At 45.0% G+C, this 19,337-nt stretch overlaps 1 protein-coding gene across 1 annotated transcript in view; it reads left to right on the forward strand.

Annotated features, from left to right (window-relative positions):
* RANBP3 (RAN binding protein 3) overlaps positions 1–19,337 on the forward strand; it is a 187,651-nt gene that overhangs the window by 15,559 nt on the left and 152,755 nt on the right. The window contains exon 2 of the mRNA XM_029913475.1: positions 18,264–18,319. Coding sequence (XP_029769335.1) covers positions 18,264–18,319 — 56 coding nt within the window. The remainder of the gene's footprint in view (positions 1–18,263; positions 18,320–19,337) is intronic.

Raw genomic sequence — 19,337 nt, forward strand, 5'->3', positions numbered from 1 at the left:
CCCCCCCCCCCCCGATTTTTGCATGATGCCACGGGGCCCCCTCCCTGCACGGCAGTTGCTGGAGTGGACAAGCTGGGAGCTGCAGCCATGGCGAGAGGGAGCGGCAAACATTTGGGAGCTGTAGGGAGAGCCCCTGCTTTGATGGAGCTAACACTTGGGAACTGCAGGGAGAGGCTGCTGAGGATAAGAGAGCGGGGCATGACTCAAGCTTTTTTTGTGGGGAGGAGGGGAGCGAACCTTTAAATTGTGTCCCCCCCTGCTCTCAGCAGGCACCAGTCATCTCTGGCAGAAGCCCCTAGCCCCACCACCCTGCTGCAGGGCAGAAGCCCCAAGCTCCTTCCTCTCTTGTTTGGTAGGTAGAGAATGATTGGGGTGAGGGGGCTCTGCGAACTGCACTTTAACTGTAAAGGAGCCACATGTAGCTCACGAGACGTGGTTTGGCCACCCTGGACTATACTTTGATATCCCCTGCAACAGACAGACTGCCTAAGCAGGCCTGCTATGCTTTTTCTCAGAGATGGTACATGGTATAGTTACTACACAGTTCTTTTTAAGCAAACACATTTATTCTTAAAGTAAAAGCACCACAGAGAGAGAGCATATTAAAACAATAAAAGAACCTATATACATTCCCAGAGATCATCCTAACTCCAGCAAGGGCTCTGGCTGGTGTACAGTCCTTCAAACGCCATGCAGGCATTTTTCTGTGGTCACAAGTTCATAACAACTTCCACTCAAAACAAGCACACTCATTGCACTGGGTGTCACTCTTTTATCTTTTGTTCTTTGAAGCCACCTTGAATGAGTAATAAGCCAGACAAAGGTTGCCCCCTCTGGGCTAGGCTTCAAAAGGCTGAGTTCTTGTATAACTGGATGAGGTTCCCTAGAGATTTTCCTGGGAAACCCATTTAATTTGAAAAGTTCATTCTTGTTTTAGCCAATTGTTTAAAAGTTTTCTTTGATGCTCCCAACATTTCCCAAGGCATGTTCTATGCATCCCACTATAATAACACACAAACATGCATTTTTAATATAATGAGCTCCTAAAATACTTAAACTTAATTCAGTAACATTTGTCCAGGATATTGTCATATCTGTCACAATAAGTAGTTACACATGGAAAAGATATCTAATTATGGGGGTTTTTCAACTTTGCTGACCAAAGGCATAATAAGATCGAATGGCTGGAAGCTGAAGTTAGGCTGGACAAATTCAACCTTGAAGTAAGTTGCAATTTCTTAGTGGTAAGGGTAAATAAACATTGGAATAGCTTACCAGGGGAGGGAGTGTACTCTCCATCACTTGGAGTCTTTAAAATTAGATTATATATCTTTTTTTAAAAGATGTGCTTTAATCCATTTGCTGGGAGAATCTGGCCTTGGAGTCTATGGGTCCTCCTGTTCATCCCATTCCTACACGGGCCATGGATAGAATGGGTTTACTTGTACAGTATTGCCCTCCGTGCTCATAACACTTGCAGCTATGCATTAAGATAATGATGATAATCAAATCTCATGCTTCTGGGCTTCAGCCACTTGCCTGATATACAAATGGCTAGATATATTCTGGGTTGTGTGTGGTGGGTTTTTTTTGCCTTCCTCTCAACCATCTCAACCACAGATGGAGATGGGACACCAGACTGGGTAGACCAGTGCTCTTCAGTGGTACAAAAAGAATCCTTTCTAGAAGTCTGGCTGCGTATGCTCACATACTCATAGGGTCATACTGGCTGCCAGATTTGGGGTTGGGGAAGAATTCTCTCCAGGTATGTTGCCAGGGATCTTGTTTCTCCCCCCCCCCCCTTTTTTCCCTCCTTTCTCTGTAACGTGGTATGGTTTGCCTGCTGGGATCAGCTGATAATATCTCACCTAATAAGTTCCCTGCACTGCAGGGTCCTCTGGCATTGATTACACCTTGGTTTCTTCTGTTCTCTCCTTGTGACTTTTTTCATGTCTTGGGGACTGAAATGTTTGGGCTAACGAAAGTCTTTGGGCTTAATAAGGGATATCTGGATGAAATGTAATGCCTTGTGATATAGTAGAACCTCAGAGTTACGAACACCTCGGGAATGGAGGTTGTTCGTAACTCTGAACAAAACGTGATGGTGGTTCTTTCAGAAGTTTACAACTGAACATTGACTTAATACAGCTTTAAAACTTTACTATGCAGAAGAAAAATGCTGCTTCTAACATCTTAATTTAAATGAAACAAGCACAAAACAGTTTCCTTGCTTTGTCAAATCTTTTTTAAACTTTCCCTTTATTTTTTTTAGTAGTTTAACACTGTACTTTATTTTTTTTTTTTTTTTTTTTTTGTCTTTGCTACTGCCTGATTGCATACTTCCGGTTCCAAATGAGGTGTGTAGTTGACCGGTCAGTTTGCAACTCTGGTGTTCACAACTCTGAGGTTCTACTGTATGCAGTAGATCAAACTAGATATCTGATGGTCCCTTTTGGCCTTAAACTCTATGGCCTTGACTACACTTGCAGCTGTACAGCGCTGAGAGTTAAACCTGTCTTCGTACAGCTGAGTAGGGAAAGCGCTGCAGTCTGTCCACACTGACAGCTGCCAGCGCACTGTCGTGGTCACATTTGCAGCATTTGCAGCGGCATTGGGAGCGGTGCATTATGGGCAGCTATCCCACAGAGCACCTCTTCCCATTCTGGCGCCGTGTGTTGTGGGAAGGGGGCGGGGGGTGCGGGGCATTCTGGGTCCTGTCCCAATGCCCCGTGATGCATCGCTTCGCATCCCAGCAATCCCTGTGTTTCCATCCACATTTGGCTCCATCTTTCAACGGTTTCTGTGCAGCGCGATCTGTGTTCCGTTTCGGTCTGGGGGAAATGGAGCCTGAACTGCTGAGGAGTATGCTGACGAGTCTCGCCAGCACATCATGTTTGGCAGTCGAACTATTCCTTAAGATCCAAAGTGACAGTGAGGAGTGCGACGATGATATCGAGTTGCGTAACACGTGCGACACGAGATTGCTTGTGGCGTTCACGGATATGCTCAGCACCGTGGAACGCCACTTATGGGCTCGGGAAACAAGCACTGACTGGTGGGATCACATCGTCATGGAAGTCTGGGATGACGAGCAGTGGCTGCAGAACTTTCAGATGAGAAAAGCCACTTTCATGGGACTGTGTGAGGAGCTCGCCCCCACCCTGCAGCGCAAAGACACGAGATTGAGAGCTGCCCTGCCGGTGGAGAAGCAGGTGGCTATTGCAATCTGGAAGCTGGCAACTCCAGACAGCTACCGATCGGTCGCGAACCAGTTTGGAGTGGGAAAGTCGACCGTTGGAATCGTGTTGATGCAAGTTTGCTGGGTCATTAATCGCATCCTGATCAGAAGAACGTGACTCTGGGTAAGGTGCAGGACATAGTGGATGGCTTTGCACAAATAGGTTTCCCTAACTGTGGAGGGGCGATAGATGAGACGCATATTCCTATTCTGGCACCACCCCAACTAGCATCCGAGTACGTTAATCGGAAGGGGTATTTCTCTATGGTTCTCCAGGCGCTTGTGGATCACTGTGGGCGTTTCATTGACATTAACACAGGCTGGCCCGGAAAGGTGCATGACGCACGCATCTTTCGGAACACTGGCCTGTTCAGGAAGCTGCAGGCTGGGACTTTTCCCCCAGAGCAGAAGATCACAGTAGGGGAAGTCGAAATGCCCATTGTGATCCTTGGAGACCCTGCTTACCCGTTAATGCCATGGCTCATGAAACCCTACACAGGGAGCCTTGACAGCAGCAAGGAATGGTTCAACTACAGGCTGAGCCGGTGCCGAATGACTGTGGAGTGTGCTTTTGGCCGTTTAAAGGGCCGCTGGCGATCTCTGTATGGGAAGCTGGACTTGGCTGAACACAGCATCCCCGCGGTTATATCCGCGTGCTGTACCCTCCATAATATTTGTGAAGGGAAGGGTGAAAGATTCAGTCAGGCATGGACCTCTGAGGTTCAACACCTGGAGGCTGACTTTGCACAGCCAGAGAGCAGGGCTATTAGAGGGGCCCAGCGCGGGGCTGCAAGGATTAGGGATGCCTTGAGGGAGCAATTTGAGGCTGAAAACCAGCAATAATATCTGGTGCCCTGCATGGGAGTGAAGTGCAGTGGTTACAATGTTAGTAGGAATCTGTGTTTGCTAATCTGATTTTCAGTGCCTGTTTCTTTCCTGGGCTAAGGTATCTTTTACTTTATGCAATAATAAAAAATGTTTTCAAAACCAAAAAATCCATTTATTGAAAATAAAATTCATTTATTGAAAAGAAACACAACTGTTTGGGAATCAGGGCAAGGGGGTGTGGTGGGGAACGGTACAATCACAGATTTGCGTATGTCCTGTCTGGAGTGCTGTGCAATGAGGGCTGTACTTCAGGATGGCTATACTGCATGGTGATGGGGGTTGAGTGCAGAGGGTAAGGGTCGTAGTTTTCAGGGCTGGGTGGTGAAGATACAGGTGTTGGAGGCAGCTGGTGGCAGTAAGAACCCGGATGTTGGGAAAAGTGGGTTGGAGGTGACATGGGGGCACAAGGGAAAGAGTTTTGGGACAAAGGCTGCAGGGGGGGGCGGGTGCGGTAGTGCTCCGCCTGCATGGCGATGAGCGCCTGGCTAAAGTCCGCTTGGTGTTCCAGGATGCTTATCAGCCGGTCCGTGCTTTGCTGCCGGTGCTCCGTGCTTCGCCGCCGGGGCGCTGCATTTTCCTGGTGGATCCTGCTTTCGCTCCCCCTCCACTCCTGCGCTTTTTGATTCTCTTTAAGAGATTGCTGCATCACTTCTTGCAGCATGTCTTCTTTGCTTTTTCGCGATCTCTTCCTGAGTTTTCGCAGTCTCTCAGCCGGTGTTAACACAGACGGTTGCGGTCTCAAGGTTGCATCTGTAAAAGCAAAATGCAACACTTAACAGAGGCAGCATTGTTTATACCAGACAGAGTAATGATTCCCCTGCACTTAAGGAGGGCACTCACAGTCTACACAATAGCATAATTTTCCCGTTCCAAAGAGAGCGCACATAACCCACTGGAGCCCCAAAATGGTGAGTAAGGGGGACTGATTGTTTCAGGGCTGTACTGTCCTCTGGGTTTCTGTGCCTTGGGGAGAGCCAACAGCTGCAGGGGGCACCTACACTGAACACTGTCCCAACATTTTCCACAGGAGTTCATCCTGGACGATATCTCGCTGCTGAGGGTGACCTGGGAAGCAAGGGAGGGTCTTCTACTGCAATGCGGCTTCCGCCCTGGCCCATATGCCGCTTGCCTGTGTGCAGCAATGGTCCCCCTGCCCCTCGCGGCACAGTGGCGCGGACACGTTAGCCTGACTGGGACAAGGACCACGGTGGATCTCCCAAGAAACCTGTGCAAGCGCATTGCTCACATTCTAGATGAGACTTTCGAAGAGATTACCGAGGCCAATTACCACGATGTGATAGACCACATCAATGCGCTATTCCGCATCTAGGCATGCATGCAGCCCTAACCCTCCTCTCCCAAAGAGCCCACACCGAATAATTCCTTCCCCCCCAAAAAAGCCTCTTACCGGGAACCTGCTCTTCTGTTTGTCCTCCACCAAGTATCGGCCGCTGTGACTGGCTACCTTCCTCCTGGCTCGAAAAGAGCTCCTCGCTGTATGCCTCCAGGGATTCCAGGGTGTCTACCCCCACCCCAGCATCCTCACTCCCGCTTTCCTCCTCCTCCTCCCCCCGCTCTGATGTGTCCATGGTGGTGTTCGGAGTGGAGGTGGGGTCACCCCCAAGTATCGTGTCCAGCTCTTTGTAGAATCGGCAGGTCGCTGGGGGAGCACCGGAGCGGCCGTTTGCCTCGCGGGCTTTGCGGTAGGCATTCCGCAGCTCCTTCACTTTAATGCTGCACTGCAGTGTGTCCCGGTCATGGCCCCTTTCCATCATGGCCATTGATATGTGCCCAAAGGTATCGTAATTCCTACGGCTGGAGCGCAGCTGGGACTGGACAGCTTCCTCCCCCCAAACACTGATGAGGTCCAGCAACTCGCCATTGCTCCATGCTGGGGCTCGCTTGGCGCATGGAGGCATGGTCACCTGGAAAGATTCGCTGATAGCACAACACAATTCGCTGAGCAAACAGGAAGGGGATTTTTAAAATTCCCGGGGAATATAAAGGGCGGGTCTGACGGTTGGTCACCTGAGGCCAGGGCAGTAGAGTTCGAACTGATGACCAGAGTGGCTAGAACAGGCATTGTGGGATACTGCCGAATACTTCTGGAGGCCAATCAGAGCACATTGGGCGGCCACACTGGCGCCACAGCACAGCAGCGGCAGCGCAATACTCTTTATTCCTCTTGGGGAGGTGGAGTACAAGCAACGCTGTAGCCACGGAGATACAGTGCTGTACGTGCCTTGCCAGTGTGGACGGGGAGTGAGTTACAGCGCTGGGGGCTGTATTTTTTGTGCTGTAACTCTCAAGTGTAGCCAAGGCCTATGAAACTATGAAGGTGTGATACTACACCCCATATTAGTCATAGTAATATTATTATATGATTGTCATAATTATGATGCATTTCGTACAAGATGGGTCATGTAAGGTGTCTCTTGAAAAGTTATGTGCTGCGTATGATTATCCTATTTGTATGCATATATCATTTTTGTATCTGAAGTTATAAATATTGAGTATAGATCTGTATTTCAAATGGGTTACTCTGGAAAACACCCACAGCCAGCCTTTCAGGTACAACAATGAAGAAGCCAGACCGTGCTAATGGCTCATCAACAAAGACAATGGGGCTGTGAAATAGCTTAGCCTTCCTGTGAACGTTTCTGCCAGCCTGTAAGTAAGGGCTGCTATGACTCTCAAGGGCATGTGACCAGACCACATGACTCTGAACTCCATTCTGGGTACCTGTATTTTTCCACAAACTAGTCTGGGAACCAAGTTTGAAGCAAAGGGTTCCTGCCATACGGAAAAGCTATATAAGGCACGGAGTGACATCATCTGTTGTTCTTCACTTCCCCACAACTGAACACCTGAAAGAAGTTCCAAAAGAAAAGGATTTGGAACTGTGGTGGGGAGCCCAAGCTGCAAAGCAAGTGCAGCTTGTGCCTTGAGAATGCAAGCCTGCTTGTATCATCAGTCAGGGTGCGAAATTGCTAATTCATATCCAATCTTTCTAGTATTTTAGGCTTAGTTTGTGGTTTTGTTTATTTACTAGGTAATCTGCTTTGATCTGTTTGCTGTCACTTATAATCGCTTAATCTATTTTTTTTTTGTAGTTGATAAACCAAAAAACAAGTTTATTTAAATCAGTGTGCCTTTAATTGAAGTGTCTGGGGGGAAATCTCAGCTTGGATAACACAAGTTTGTTGCATACTTCTCTCCACATTGAGGGAGGGGCAAGCTGGGAAATAAATTCATACTGGTCGGGGTTTTGGCCAGGGCAAGACGGTACAGCTCTGGGGTTTTAGGCTGGGGAGCTGGGGATTATTTTAGCTGTAGCTTCTCTATTGTTGGTTCATGCAGTGGCTGGGTCAGCCTGCATGCAACTGCAGCTGGGTGTGTCCCTGCCTGTGTGAATGCTGGTGGCAGTGTATTTGAAGACTATTATCAGTTTTCCCTCCTCTGTCTGCTTGTTTCAAGACTAATCATGTCCAGTTTTTTAACCTTTCCTTATAGGTCAGGTTTTCTAAACCTTTTATCATTTTTGTTGCTCTCCTTTGGACTTCCGCCAGTTTGTCCACACCTTTTCTAAATGTGACACCCCGAATTGAACACAGTACTCTAGCTAAAGATTCACTAGTGTGGAGTAGAATGGGGCCCTGTGGCTTACATATGACACTCTTGCTAATACACCCCAGAATATTAGCCTTTTTTGCAAGTGCATCACATTGTTGATTCATAAACAATTTGTGATTCATTATAACCCCAGATCCTTTTCAGCAGTACTACCACCCAGTCAGTTGTTCCCAATTTTGTAGCTGTGCATTTCATTGTTTCCTCCTAACTGAAGTACTTTGCACTTATCTTTATTGAATTTCATTTTGATTTCAGACCAACTCTCAAATTTATCAAGGTCATTTTGAATTCTAATCCTGCTCTCTAAAATGCTTGCAACCCCTCCGAGCTTGGTGTCACGTGCAAATTTTATAAGCATACTGTCCATTCCGTTATCCAAGTCATTAATGAAAATATTGAATAGTGCGGACCCAGGTGCCACAGATATACCTTCCCAGTTTGACAGCGAACTACTGATTACTCTGAATACGGTCTTTCAACCAGTTGTGCCCACACTTTATAGTAATTTAATCTAGACCTCGTTTCTTAAGTTTTGCTTACGAGAGTTGGATAGTGTAAAAAGCCTTTCTAAAATCCAAGTTATATCATGTATACTGCTTCTCTCAATTCAACTTTATAGCCTACATGTCCACTCAGTCCTACTTCAGCCAATCACTCAGACAAACAAGTTTGTTCACATTTATGGAGATACTGCTGCCCGCTTCTTGTTTACAATGTCATCTGAAAGTGAGAACAGGTGTTTGCATGGTACTTTTGTTGCTGGCATTGAAAGGTGTTTACATGCCAGATATGCTAAATATTCATATGCCCCTGCATGCCTCGGCCACCATTCTAGAGGACATGCTTCCATGCTGATGATGCTCGTTTTAAAAAAAAAAAAAAAGTGTTAATTAAATTTGTGACTGAACTCCTTGGGAGAGAATTGTATATCCCTCCACTCTGTTTTACCCACATTCTGCCATATATTTTATGTTATAGCAGTGTAAGATGATGATGCAGCATATGTTCATTTTAAGAACACTTTTACAGGAGATTTGACAAAACGCAAAGAAGGTATCAATGTGAGATTTCTAAAAATAGCCACAGCACTCGACCCAAGGTTTAAGAATCTGAAGTGCTGCCCAAAATCTGAGAGGGACGAGGTGTGGCGCATGCTTTCAGAAGTCTTAAAAGAGCGATGCTCCAATGCGAAAACTAGAGAACCCGAACCACCAAAAAATAAAATCAACCTTCTGCTGGTGGCATCTGACTCAGATGATATATATATACATGCTTATCAAGCAGAACCCGTCGTCAGCATGGACGCATGTCCTCTGGAATGGTGGTTGAAGCATGAAGGGACATATGAATCTTTAGCGCATCTGGCACATAAATAACTTGCAATGATGGTTACAACAGTGCCATGCGAATGCCTGTTCTCTCTTTCAGGTGATATTGTAAACAAGAACAGGCAGCATTAACTTGGACGTGTAGGCTCTAAAGTTTTACATTGTTTCATTTTTGAATGCAGTTATTTTTGTACATAATTATACATTGGCAAGTTCAACTTTCATGATAAAGAGATTGTACTACAGTACTTAAGTGAATTGAAAAGTTATTTACTTGTTCCCATTATATAAGAACTAGGGGCCACCAAATGAAATTAATGGGCAGAAGGTTTAAAACAAATAAAAGGAAGTTCTTCTTCACACAGCGCACAGTCAATCTGTGGAACTCCTTGCCTGAGGAGGTTGTGAAGGCTAGGAATATAACAGGGTTTAAAAGAGAACTAGATAAATTCATGGAGGTTAAGTCCATTAATGGCTATTAGCCAGGATGGGTAAAGAATGGTGTCCCTAGCCTCTGTTTGTCTGAGGATGGAGATGGATGGCAGGAGAGAGATCACTTGATCATTACCTGTTAGGTTCACTCCCTCTTGGGCACCTGGCATTGGCCACTGTCGGCAAACAGGATACTGGACTGGATGGACCTTTGGTCTGACCCAGTATGGCCATTCTTATGTTCTTATGAAAAATACTTCCTTTTTTTTACAGTGCAAATATTTGTAATCAAAAGAAATATAAAGTGAGCAGTGTACACTTTGTATTCTGTGTTGTAACTGAAATCAATATATTTGAAAATGTAGAAAACATCTAAAAATATTAAAATAAATTGTATTCTATTATTGTTTAACAGTGCAATTAATCGAACTATTAATTTTTTAAATCGCTTGATAGGTTACAAACCCACCCACCCACAGCCCCCTCTAAAACTTCTTAAAATAGCTTTCCTTGTAATAAAAGGTCACAATTTAAACTTCTGATCTTGTAGCCTACCAGTACTAAAAGCTGTTGCTGTGTGTCCCATGGGAAATGGAATGTTCCTGACTTTCTAATGGTATAAAGCTCCTGCTTCTAGCATTGATGGCTAAAGAGATATGGGAGGTTGTACCTGTCACTCTTCCAGGATGGAATGTTGCCTAGTCTCAACAGAGCAGTGCAGATTTATAGTTTCCAAGGCCAGAAGGGACCATTATGAACATCTAATCTGACTACCTGTGAAGTGGCCCTGTGGCTAGAGAAACCCGAAATCAGGCTCTAGAGTGTTGGTGCTAGTGTATTCTTAGTTGCGTTCCTCTGGTACAGAGTTATACAGCCAGGGTCAATGAGAGGTTTAGTGATTTAAATCACTGATCTAAAACATGATTTAGGTCAGCATGCAGAAAACCTTGATTTAAATAATCAATTTTAATCCTTTTTTGCGTTTGTATTTAGTTATTTTCCTATTGAAAAAGGTTGATTCTTATTGTTTGGTAACCATTAAAACATGTTGATTTGTGACTAAAACAGCCTTTACACTGAATTTGGTACTTATGCTTGGTAACTAGGAAAATATGCCATATGTATAGATTTATTTAAACAATTATATAGCTTAACATTTATTTATTCACATTCTTAACTTATACATTTTATTACAAAATGGTGAGTGACGCCTTGGGTTGTAGCCCACGAAAGCTTATGCTCTAATAAATTTGTTAGTCTCTAAGGTGCCACAAGTACTCCTGTTCTTTTTGCCTTTCTATTTAGTAGATTCATTTTATTTACTTGTGATTTGTGTAAAGCTCTATTTGGATAGAAACAGGAATTCAATTAAACGCAGAAAAAAGCATTTTAAAATTCTATTTTGATTAGTTAAATAAAATCACCCTCAATGTGCTGGATACAAACTTCCTCCCCTCATTAATACATCTTTGGTATTTAAAACCAACTGATTTATTAAACAAAGAAGGTATCTGTAGTTAGTGAATTTATCTGATTTTATTTCTGGTCACCATTTCCTTCAAGACTAAAATTGGTAGATCTCATCCTCACACCTAGTTTTTATTCATAAAATGGAAGAGGAAACAAGCTTTCCTGCTTTTTCAACTCAGTCACTTTCTGAGCTATGAATGAACTAGTCACCAAACTAGTTGAATAAACTGAATTGAAGAAAATATTCTCTTTGCACCTGTAAAAGGGGGGGAAGGATAGCTCAGTGGTTTGAGCATTGGCCTGCTAAACCCAGGGTTGTGAGTTCAGTCCTTGAGGGGGCCACTTAGGGATCTGGGGCAAAATCAGTACTTGGTACTGCTAGGAAAGGCAGGGGGCTGGACTCAATGACCTTTCAAGGTCCCTTCCAGGTCTAGGAGATAGGATATCTCCATTAATTAAAAAAATAAATAAAAACTACTGCTATCAAGTTGGTTTAGCACTTCAATAAACTCTGGTTCCGCTTAGCTAATGGCTTCTGCCAGTTCAGTGGCTTGACTTTTTGTAAATCTTTAGCAGTAAACATATATACTGCTTTAATATTGTTGTTGTAATTTAATTGACTTTAATAGATAATCTAAATTTTAGTCTTTAATAATCTTAATTTCAGGTTACATTTTAAATACATTTCTTTTTAAAAAATATTTAATTTAAATAAAAAAGCCAATTTAAATATAAAAAGCCAATTAAAATATCATAGATTTTTATACATCCTGAAACACATTAAAAGGGGGCTAAAAAGTCCTACTATGACTGACCACAGAAAGGGTTAGTGTCCCATCAGCATCCTTCATATAATTCCTTCCCTTTCCTCTTTGATTCAAAGCAAGGAAGGCCCTGCTTTCCAAACGGAGAAGTCCGAATCAGGTTCAGGAGATTGTCTGTCTGTCTTCTCCAGGAAACTGCCTGTCTAGGAAATGTAAGTGAAGTGGCAAATTTTTGCAGATGACAACAAAATTATTTAGGATAGTCAATACTAGAGAAAATTGTGGGGAATTTCAGAGGAACTTAAAGCTATGGGAATGGACAACACAATTCCCAATGAAATTAGTTATTGGCAAGAATGAGGTCATTCCTTGGCAGGAATCATTTGAACTATAAATATAGACTGCTGAATTCTACATGTGCGAATACCATCCAGTAATAAAATCTCGGCACCATTGTGAATGGCTCCACTGAGCATTGAGATGTTCTCATGGAGATCCAAAAAAGCAAGAGGGTAGAATAACTGCAACAGTAGAGCCTCCCCTTGCATTGGCAAGAAGGCTCTGAGATTGACGGGGGAACAGAGAATTCTCACTCATTCACAGCAGATAGTGTGCGTATGTGTGAAGAGGTGCTTCATATTTGTCAGGTACCTTTTAGCTAGAGACTCTGAAAGATGGGACAGAGACATTCCAGCACCCTCCCCTTTTACCAAGAGCTTCTGTGGGGCTTGATTTCTTTAGGTGTTGCCCCTTGATATTGAGACTCTCCACTTTAGTTTAGTACTCTGAATATAGGGTTTCTGGTAAATTTTTCAGAATGTACATGTGAGGGATTGGGTAGGTGGAGTGAACCGATAATGAGTGATGAGAGGGAGAAATTTGTGGGATAAACGAAACAAAAAAAAGTCGGGGAGAAGCATGAGAGACAGCAAACAAGAGGAATGTACATCGGAGAGAAGGCCAGAGTGTGGAAGAAATGCACTAATGAAAACAGGGAAAAGACACACCATGTTGTAGGAATTGAGAGAAACAATAGTGAAATCAGGAAAAGCGATGGTAAGCACGTGACCTTGTGAGTTACACTTAAAAATTATTAGAAAGTTGATATTGTTTAATGAAGTACAGTGCCCAGTAAACTACTTGGTCCTCTGAAATTTCAAAACATATGGCAGCACAGGTATTTTTCATGGTGGCTACTAGGAGCTCAAAGTTTCAGGTTCACCCGAAATCATTGACAATGTATCCACAGAGTTAAACATTAGAACACCGAAGTTTACTGTCGTATATTTGACAAGAGATGATAAAATGTAGAATTGTTTGACGGCAGTTATCAAAAGGCCTGGCAGGGGTGTCTAGGGTTGGGATTTTCAATCTCTCCTAAACATAAATATGTCCGAACTGCAGTGGTCCCCAAACTGTGGGGTGGGGCCCGAACTAGGCCCCACTGGGGAGTGGGGAGGGTGTGCCCTCTAGTTCTGCTCCAGCCCTGGCTACAGCTGTGGCCTCTGCTCTGCTCCCGGCCCACACTTGCAGCCCTGCTTCCAGCTTGTGGTCCCAGCCCCCGCTCTCGGCGCCTGGCCTGGCTGTGGTTCTGCTCACATTCCATTACTGAGCACATTCCATTACTGGTGGTGGTGAGGGGTGAGATGAAAAGTTTGGGCACCACTGCCATACTGAATCACACCAGTGGTCCATCTAGTCTAGTAGTCTGTCTTCTGACAGTGGCCAATGCCAGATGCCTCCAGAGGGAATGAACAGAACAGGACATTGATCAAGTCATCCATCCCATGTTGTCCAGTCCCAGCTTCTGGCAGTCAGAGGCTTAAAAGACTTCCAGAGCATGGGATTGCATGTCTGACCATCTTGGCTAATAGCCATTGATGGACCTATTCTCCATAGCCCTCACTCTGTTGCTGTACTTCTACCTGCATTATATTTACTATTGCAAAGTGTCTTTTTTGTGGGAGCAAGGAGGTGTTTATTGGCCTGAGTTTAGATAATGTTTGGTGTATCTGGCTCTCATGCTCCCTCTCTAAACTTCCCTGTTTGTTGCTCCTGTTCACTAGCTCCTCTGGTCCTGTACGAGCTGGCTTATTAGTGTCCCCCCCACCCCCATTCTTCCTGAGTAGCCCTGCCCCTTGTTAGGGGATCCTAAAGGGATTAAGGATCAAAGGATGTCAGGCTAAAGCAGGGGTCGGTAACCTTTCAGAAGTGGTGTGCCGAGTCTTCATTTATTCACTCTGATTTAAGGTTTTGCGTGCCTGTAATACATTTAAACGTTTTCAGAAGGTCTCTTTCTATAAGTCTATAATATATAACTAAACTATTGTTGTATGTAAAGTAAATAAGGTTTTTAAAATGTTTAAGAAGCTTCATTTAAAATTAAATTAAAATGCAGAGCCCCCCAGACTGGTGGCCAGGACCCGGGCAGTGTGAGTGCCACTGAAAATCAGCTTGCGTGCCGCCTTCGGCACGCGTGCCATAGGTTGCCTACTCCTTGGCTAAAGTATGGTTACAAAGCTTTGCCTAGCCGGTTGCTATGCTGAACTTACAAAGCCCCCTAAACAGTCCATGGTATAAATTTTAATGAAGCAGGCACATGGCAACCAGCAGGCATGCAACAGCCTAACCGACAACAAACTCACGCCCAAGGTCACATAGTCCTCCTCCTCCACCTGGAGAACTCCCTCGCAACACTCCCCTGTTTCCTACTCAAAGTTCCTAAGTCGCTTAGAAGCATAAGTGTCATTGAAAGTGGGGCTTGTGTGTGTAAATTGCTTAGGCTTAGTCTAGAAAAGGTTTGGTGATATGGATGTATAAGTATAACTATACTGGCAAAACTTCCTAGTATAGTGCTTTTTCTAGTTTTGGTTATGCCAGTTCCCTGAGCGAAATAAGTTATTTATACTCCTGAGGGAATTATGGGCCAAAAAGTTCTGTGCAAAAAAATTTAAAAATTTATGCACACTTTTTAAAATTCTGCAAATTTTATTTGTCAGTAAATAAATATGGCTCCAGCATGGTAGTGGGGCACACAGGCCACTGGCTGCATTGAGGTGGGAGATCACCCTGAAACCCCCACCTCTCCCCGTACAGGGACTCGGCAGTGAGGCCACACCCGACCCTGACACAGTGGCAACCAGAAACACCTCGACGCTCAGCTCCTCTGTGCCAGGCACACCTGGTGTGGCTCCTGCTGGGTGAACCTGGCCAGCCAAGTGTGGAAGGGCTTAGTGTGGGGGGATCCAGGTGTGGGCTGAAAGGTTTCTGAGTGGGGTAGTCTGGGTGCGGGTGGGAGATCTGGATGCACAGGGGCTCATTGTGCGGTTCTGGGTGCAGGGGCAATGGGACTCTGCAGGGGATCCAGGTAATGTTGTTTGGGCTCAGTGGGGGAGCAGGGGGGTCTGGGTGTGGGGGCTTGGTGTGGGGCTCCGGGTGCTGGGGGGAGTGGGGCTTGATGGGTGGAGGTCCAGATGCAGCGGGTTGGGGCTCAGTGGGGTGGGGGTCTGGGTGTGGGGGGCTTGTCGGAGGGGTCCAGGTGTAAGAGGGTAGGGCTTGTCACAGTGAGTGTTCGATGGGCTTGCTTAAAGGGAGAGCCCCAGCTACTGCTGAGGAGATGGTGCATGCTGGACTCCCACTTTCCCCCGCGATTCCCCTATCTCCTTTTCTTCTCTATTCCCCTCCGCTCACTCCCACATTCCTCTCTCTCTGCCCTATTCCTCCCCCCTTCCTTCCCTCCCTCCCACCTTTAGCCAGCCCCACTGTGGGCACTCAGTGTTTCACAGAAAATAGGAAGGCTCCCAGCACACAGAAGGGGAGCACAACTGTCACTAGGACTGAAGAGACTGTGTTCAGCTGCAGAGTCAGTGGAGCCTGAGACACAGACTCCTTCAGCTGAGCAGTTCTGCATTTGTAGAAATGAGGGGTGAGGGCAGTGGCACATAACCCTGTGTGCCCTCCATCCCTCGCTTCTGTTTGGGGGGCAGTCCCCCACAAAAACTGCACACATGGTCGCCCCTCCCCCCTGCGCGGCTTCCCTTTGCTTCCCTGCCGTTTTCTGCAGGGAAACGCAGAAGTAGTGTGTGTGTGTGTGTGGGAGGGGGGGATATTTTCTGCAGGTGTGCAGTCCCAAGGATCCCTCCAGGAGTATATATAGCAAAAGCACTCCTATGCCAGTATAACTGCAGCTACACTAGGGCTTTTACTGACATTGAAATGTCAAAAAAAAAAAAAATTGCATCCCTGTAGACCTGCCCTTAGGCACTCTTGCAAATCCCACCTTAGTTATAACTAGTGTAACTAATACTTGAACTGGGACACGTACGGCAATTTTCTGCAATATCCTTGAAAAACCTTACTGAATTAGTATCTGGAGTCCATTTTATAAAATACAAAAGTAATGATTCCTGGGAGGTATTGTGAACTTCAAAGGACTGTCTGAACAATGCGCCAGACAAGAATGGATGTGTGGACAAACAATGTTAAATGGTTTGTCTAGGGAATCTCTATGGGAAGGTGAGAGCAAATTCCCAACTCTGGTTATTTTATTTATTTTATTTTTTTTTTTATTTATTCTAGGACTGGAAGGGACCTCGAGAGGTCATCGAGTCCAGTCCCCTGCCCGCATGGCAGGACCAAATACTGTCTAGACCATCCCTGATATGCAAAGGCCTTTCTTTTTGTAGCTACACCCCAAGGAGGGAACTATTTTCTACTGATAATCTGTTCGTGGATGTGACGGGTTGGATCACATAAACCCCCCTGAGAGCTGCCAACTGATGTGCCAAGGTTACCTCTGCTCCTGTTTTCCCTGCCAGCTCAGGACTCCAGCACCCTGTCTTGCTGAGCCAGACACTCCCGTCTGCTCCAACAAAGACCCAGGGTCTGAATTACTTGCCCCAAAGCTGCAGGTTTCCTGAAAACAGTTCACGGAAGTGTGCTTGTCTTTAGCACTCAGATGCCCAACTCCCAATGGGGTCTAAACCCAAATAAATCTGTTTTACCCTGTATAAAGCTTATACAGGGTAAACTCATAAATTGTTCGCCCTCTATAACACTGATAGAGAGAGATGCACAGTTGTTTGCTCCCCCAGGTATTAATACATACTGAGTTAATTAATAAGTAAAAAGTGATTTTATTAAATACAGAAAGTAGGATTTAAGTGGTTCCAAGTAGTAACAGACAGAACAAAGTAAGACACCAAGCAAAATAAAACAAAATGCGCAAATCTATGTCTAATCAAACACTGAGTACAGATAAGATCCTCACCAGTTCCAGAATGCTCCCTTTTACAGACTAATCTCCTTTTAGCCTGGGTCCAGGCTCCACTCACTCACACCCCTTTGTTCCAGTTTCTTCCAAGTATCCTGGGGGTTGGGGAGGCTCTCTCTTTAGCCAGCTGAAAACAAAATGGAGGGGTCTCCCATGGGTTTAAATAGACTTTCCCTTGTGGGTGGAGACCCCCCTCCTCACTCCTATGCAAAGTCCAGCTCCAAGATGGAGTTCTGGAGTCACCTGGGCAAGTCACATGTCCATGCATGACTCTCAGTCTTTACAGGCAGAAGCCATTGTCCACATGGTATCTTGTATGTCTCCAGGAAGACTTCTTATGTGGATTGGAGCATTCCAAGATGCATTGTTCCCCAAGTGCTTCCTGATCGGGTACTTAACCTTGCAAATTCCTTCCTAAAGAAACTGACCAAATGCCTCACAAAGCTTACTTAGAAACCAAGCAAGTATACAACCCATATTCTTAACCTCAAGTAGAAAATGATATATGTGTACAAATAGGATGAATAGATATAGTAGACCATAACTTTTACAGAGATATGTTACATGGCACAGGCAGCACAAAACATTCCAGTTATGTCATATTCCCATAAAGCATTATGGGGTACAGCGTCACAGTGGAATCTCAAGATCGAAGGCCCAGGCTGTAAAAGGAAACATTAACCTGTGCATGGTTGTGTTTATTCTGAGCTAAGGCTGTTTATGAACTTGTAACCACACAAAGACCCATTGCTACCAGAGCCCTTGCTGAAGTTTGGAGGTGATCTCTAATTCGCTTATTAGCATGTGTTTAGATTCTTTTACTGTCTTTAAAATATTTTCACTATAATGCTTTCACCATAAGAATAAATGTGCTTGCTTATGCTATTTGGTAACTCATAACTGCTGGCAATTACATTATTCCTAACCTTCGAAGAGAAAGCAAAGTGCAGTTGTTGGCAGTCGGGTTGCTGGGAATATCAGTGTAGGCAGGGAACTGTACATCCTGGAAAAAACCCAATTAGAAGGGAGAGGGATGCAGGCCTCTACTGAAGATAGGTGACAGCTGAGGAGCCTGGTGTGTGTGCCCTTAAGGGACCACAGAGGGGGTATACAGGTGCAGTTGTCCTGGATTGTGAGGTGAACATTTTTAGAATTCATTCTTTTTCTGTGAAAAGAATCACAAAACATAACTTTGTAATATTCAATGCTGTTGGAAAAAACAATTTCTTTTTTTGCAGAAAAGCCTGCCATTGCTCCACCCGTCTTTGTGTTTCAGAAGGATAAAGCACAGAAGGTAAGGAGCTATCATTGTGTATGTACTCATTTTATGGCATACTGTCATCCTGACTAATATTTCAGTGACAGCAGTAATTTGTATATGGTGTTACTCTTCTGAAGTTTAGAAGAGATAGTAGATTGTTGTCATTAGGGTTTGAAATTCAAGGAAAAAATTTGGGAAGACACAGGTTATAGGTTAGTGGGAGGAAAACAGGAGAGACAGAAGGTGTGGGAAATCTAGAGCAATTTCAAAGGAGTATCCTAAACAAAGACAGATGGGGGAAAAAGGCGCAGGCAGATCTTATTACTACGTAGAAATAGAAATGAAAGCAAGAAAAGAGAATAACAAAATAAAAAGAAAAGGAAAAAAACATGGTTCAAGTTAGTGCTAAAATTTTACATATTACATACAACTACTGATTGATTTCTTGGTTAATTGCTCATTATTAAATTTAAGTTTGGGGAAATTGAAAAATGTTGCTGTCGGCTGTGTAACTCAGTGACCTCAGAGCATTTTGCATTTTAAATGCAGTTTACATTCCTTTAACTTGGAAAGCGAGACTGACCCGGTTTTTCAAATGAATTCCATGATGCATTAAGCTGGGTTCAAACAGAAAACCTTCCAGTGTTTTAGTTAATTGCTACTAAAATATTTTGTCAAGATGTGAAGCCTACCATCAGATGTCTGTTTTGAATCCAGTGCAGGTCAATAGCAGGGTTACCATATTTGGAGTGTCCAAAAAGAGGACACTCCACGGGGCCCCGGCCCCGCCCCTAGCCCCGCCCATGCCCCCCGCCCCAACTCCGCCCCTCCCCCAAAGTCTCCGCCCCAACTCCGCCCCCTCCCCTGCTTCCCGCGAATATTTGATTCGCGGGAAGCCTGAAGCAGGAAGCAGGCAGCAGGTAAGCGGTGGGGGGAGGCGGAGGGAGGAGGCGCGGCCCAGTCTGGCCCCCTCCGGCGGCCGGCCCCAGCCTGGCTCGGCTCGGGCCCTGGGGTGCCGGCCCCGGGCCAGCCCCCGGCCGAGCACCCCCGT

Source organism: Terrapene carolina, unplaced genomic scaffold (genome assembly GCF_002925995.2).
Source record: "Terrapene carolina triunguis isolate 2854851 unplaced genomic scaffold, T_m_triunguis-2.0 Scaffold662, whole genome shotgun sequence".
Lineage (NCBI taxonomy): Eukaryota > Metazoa > Chordata > Testudines > Emydidae > Terrapene > Terrapene triunguis.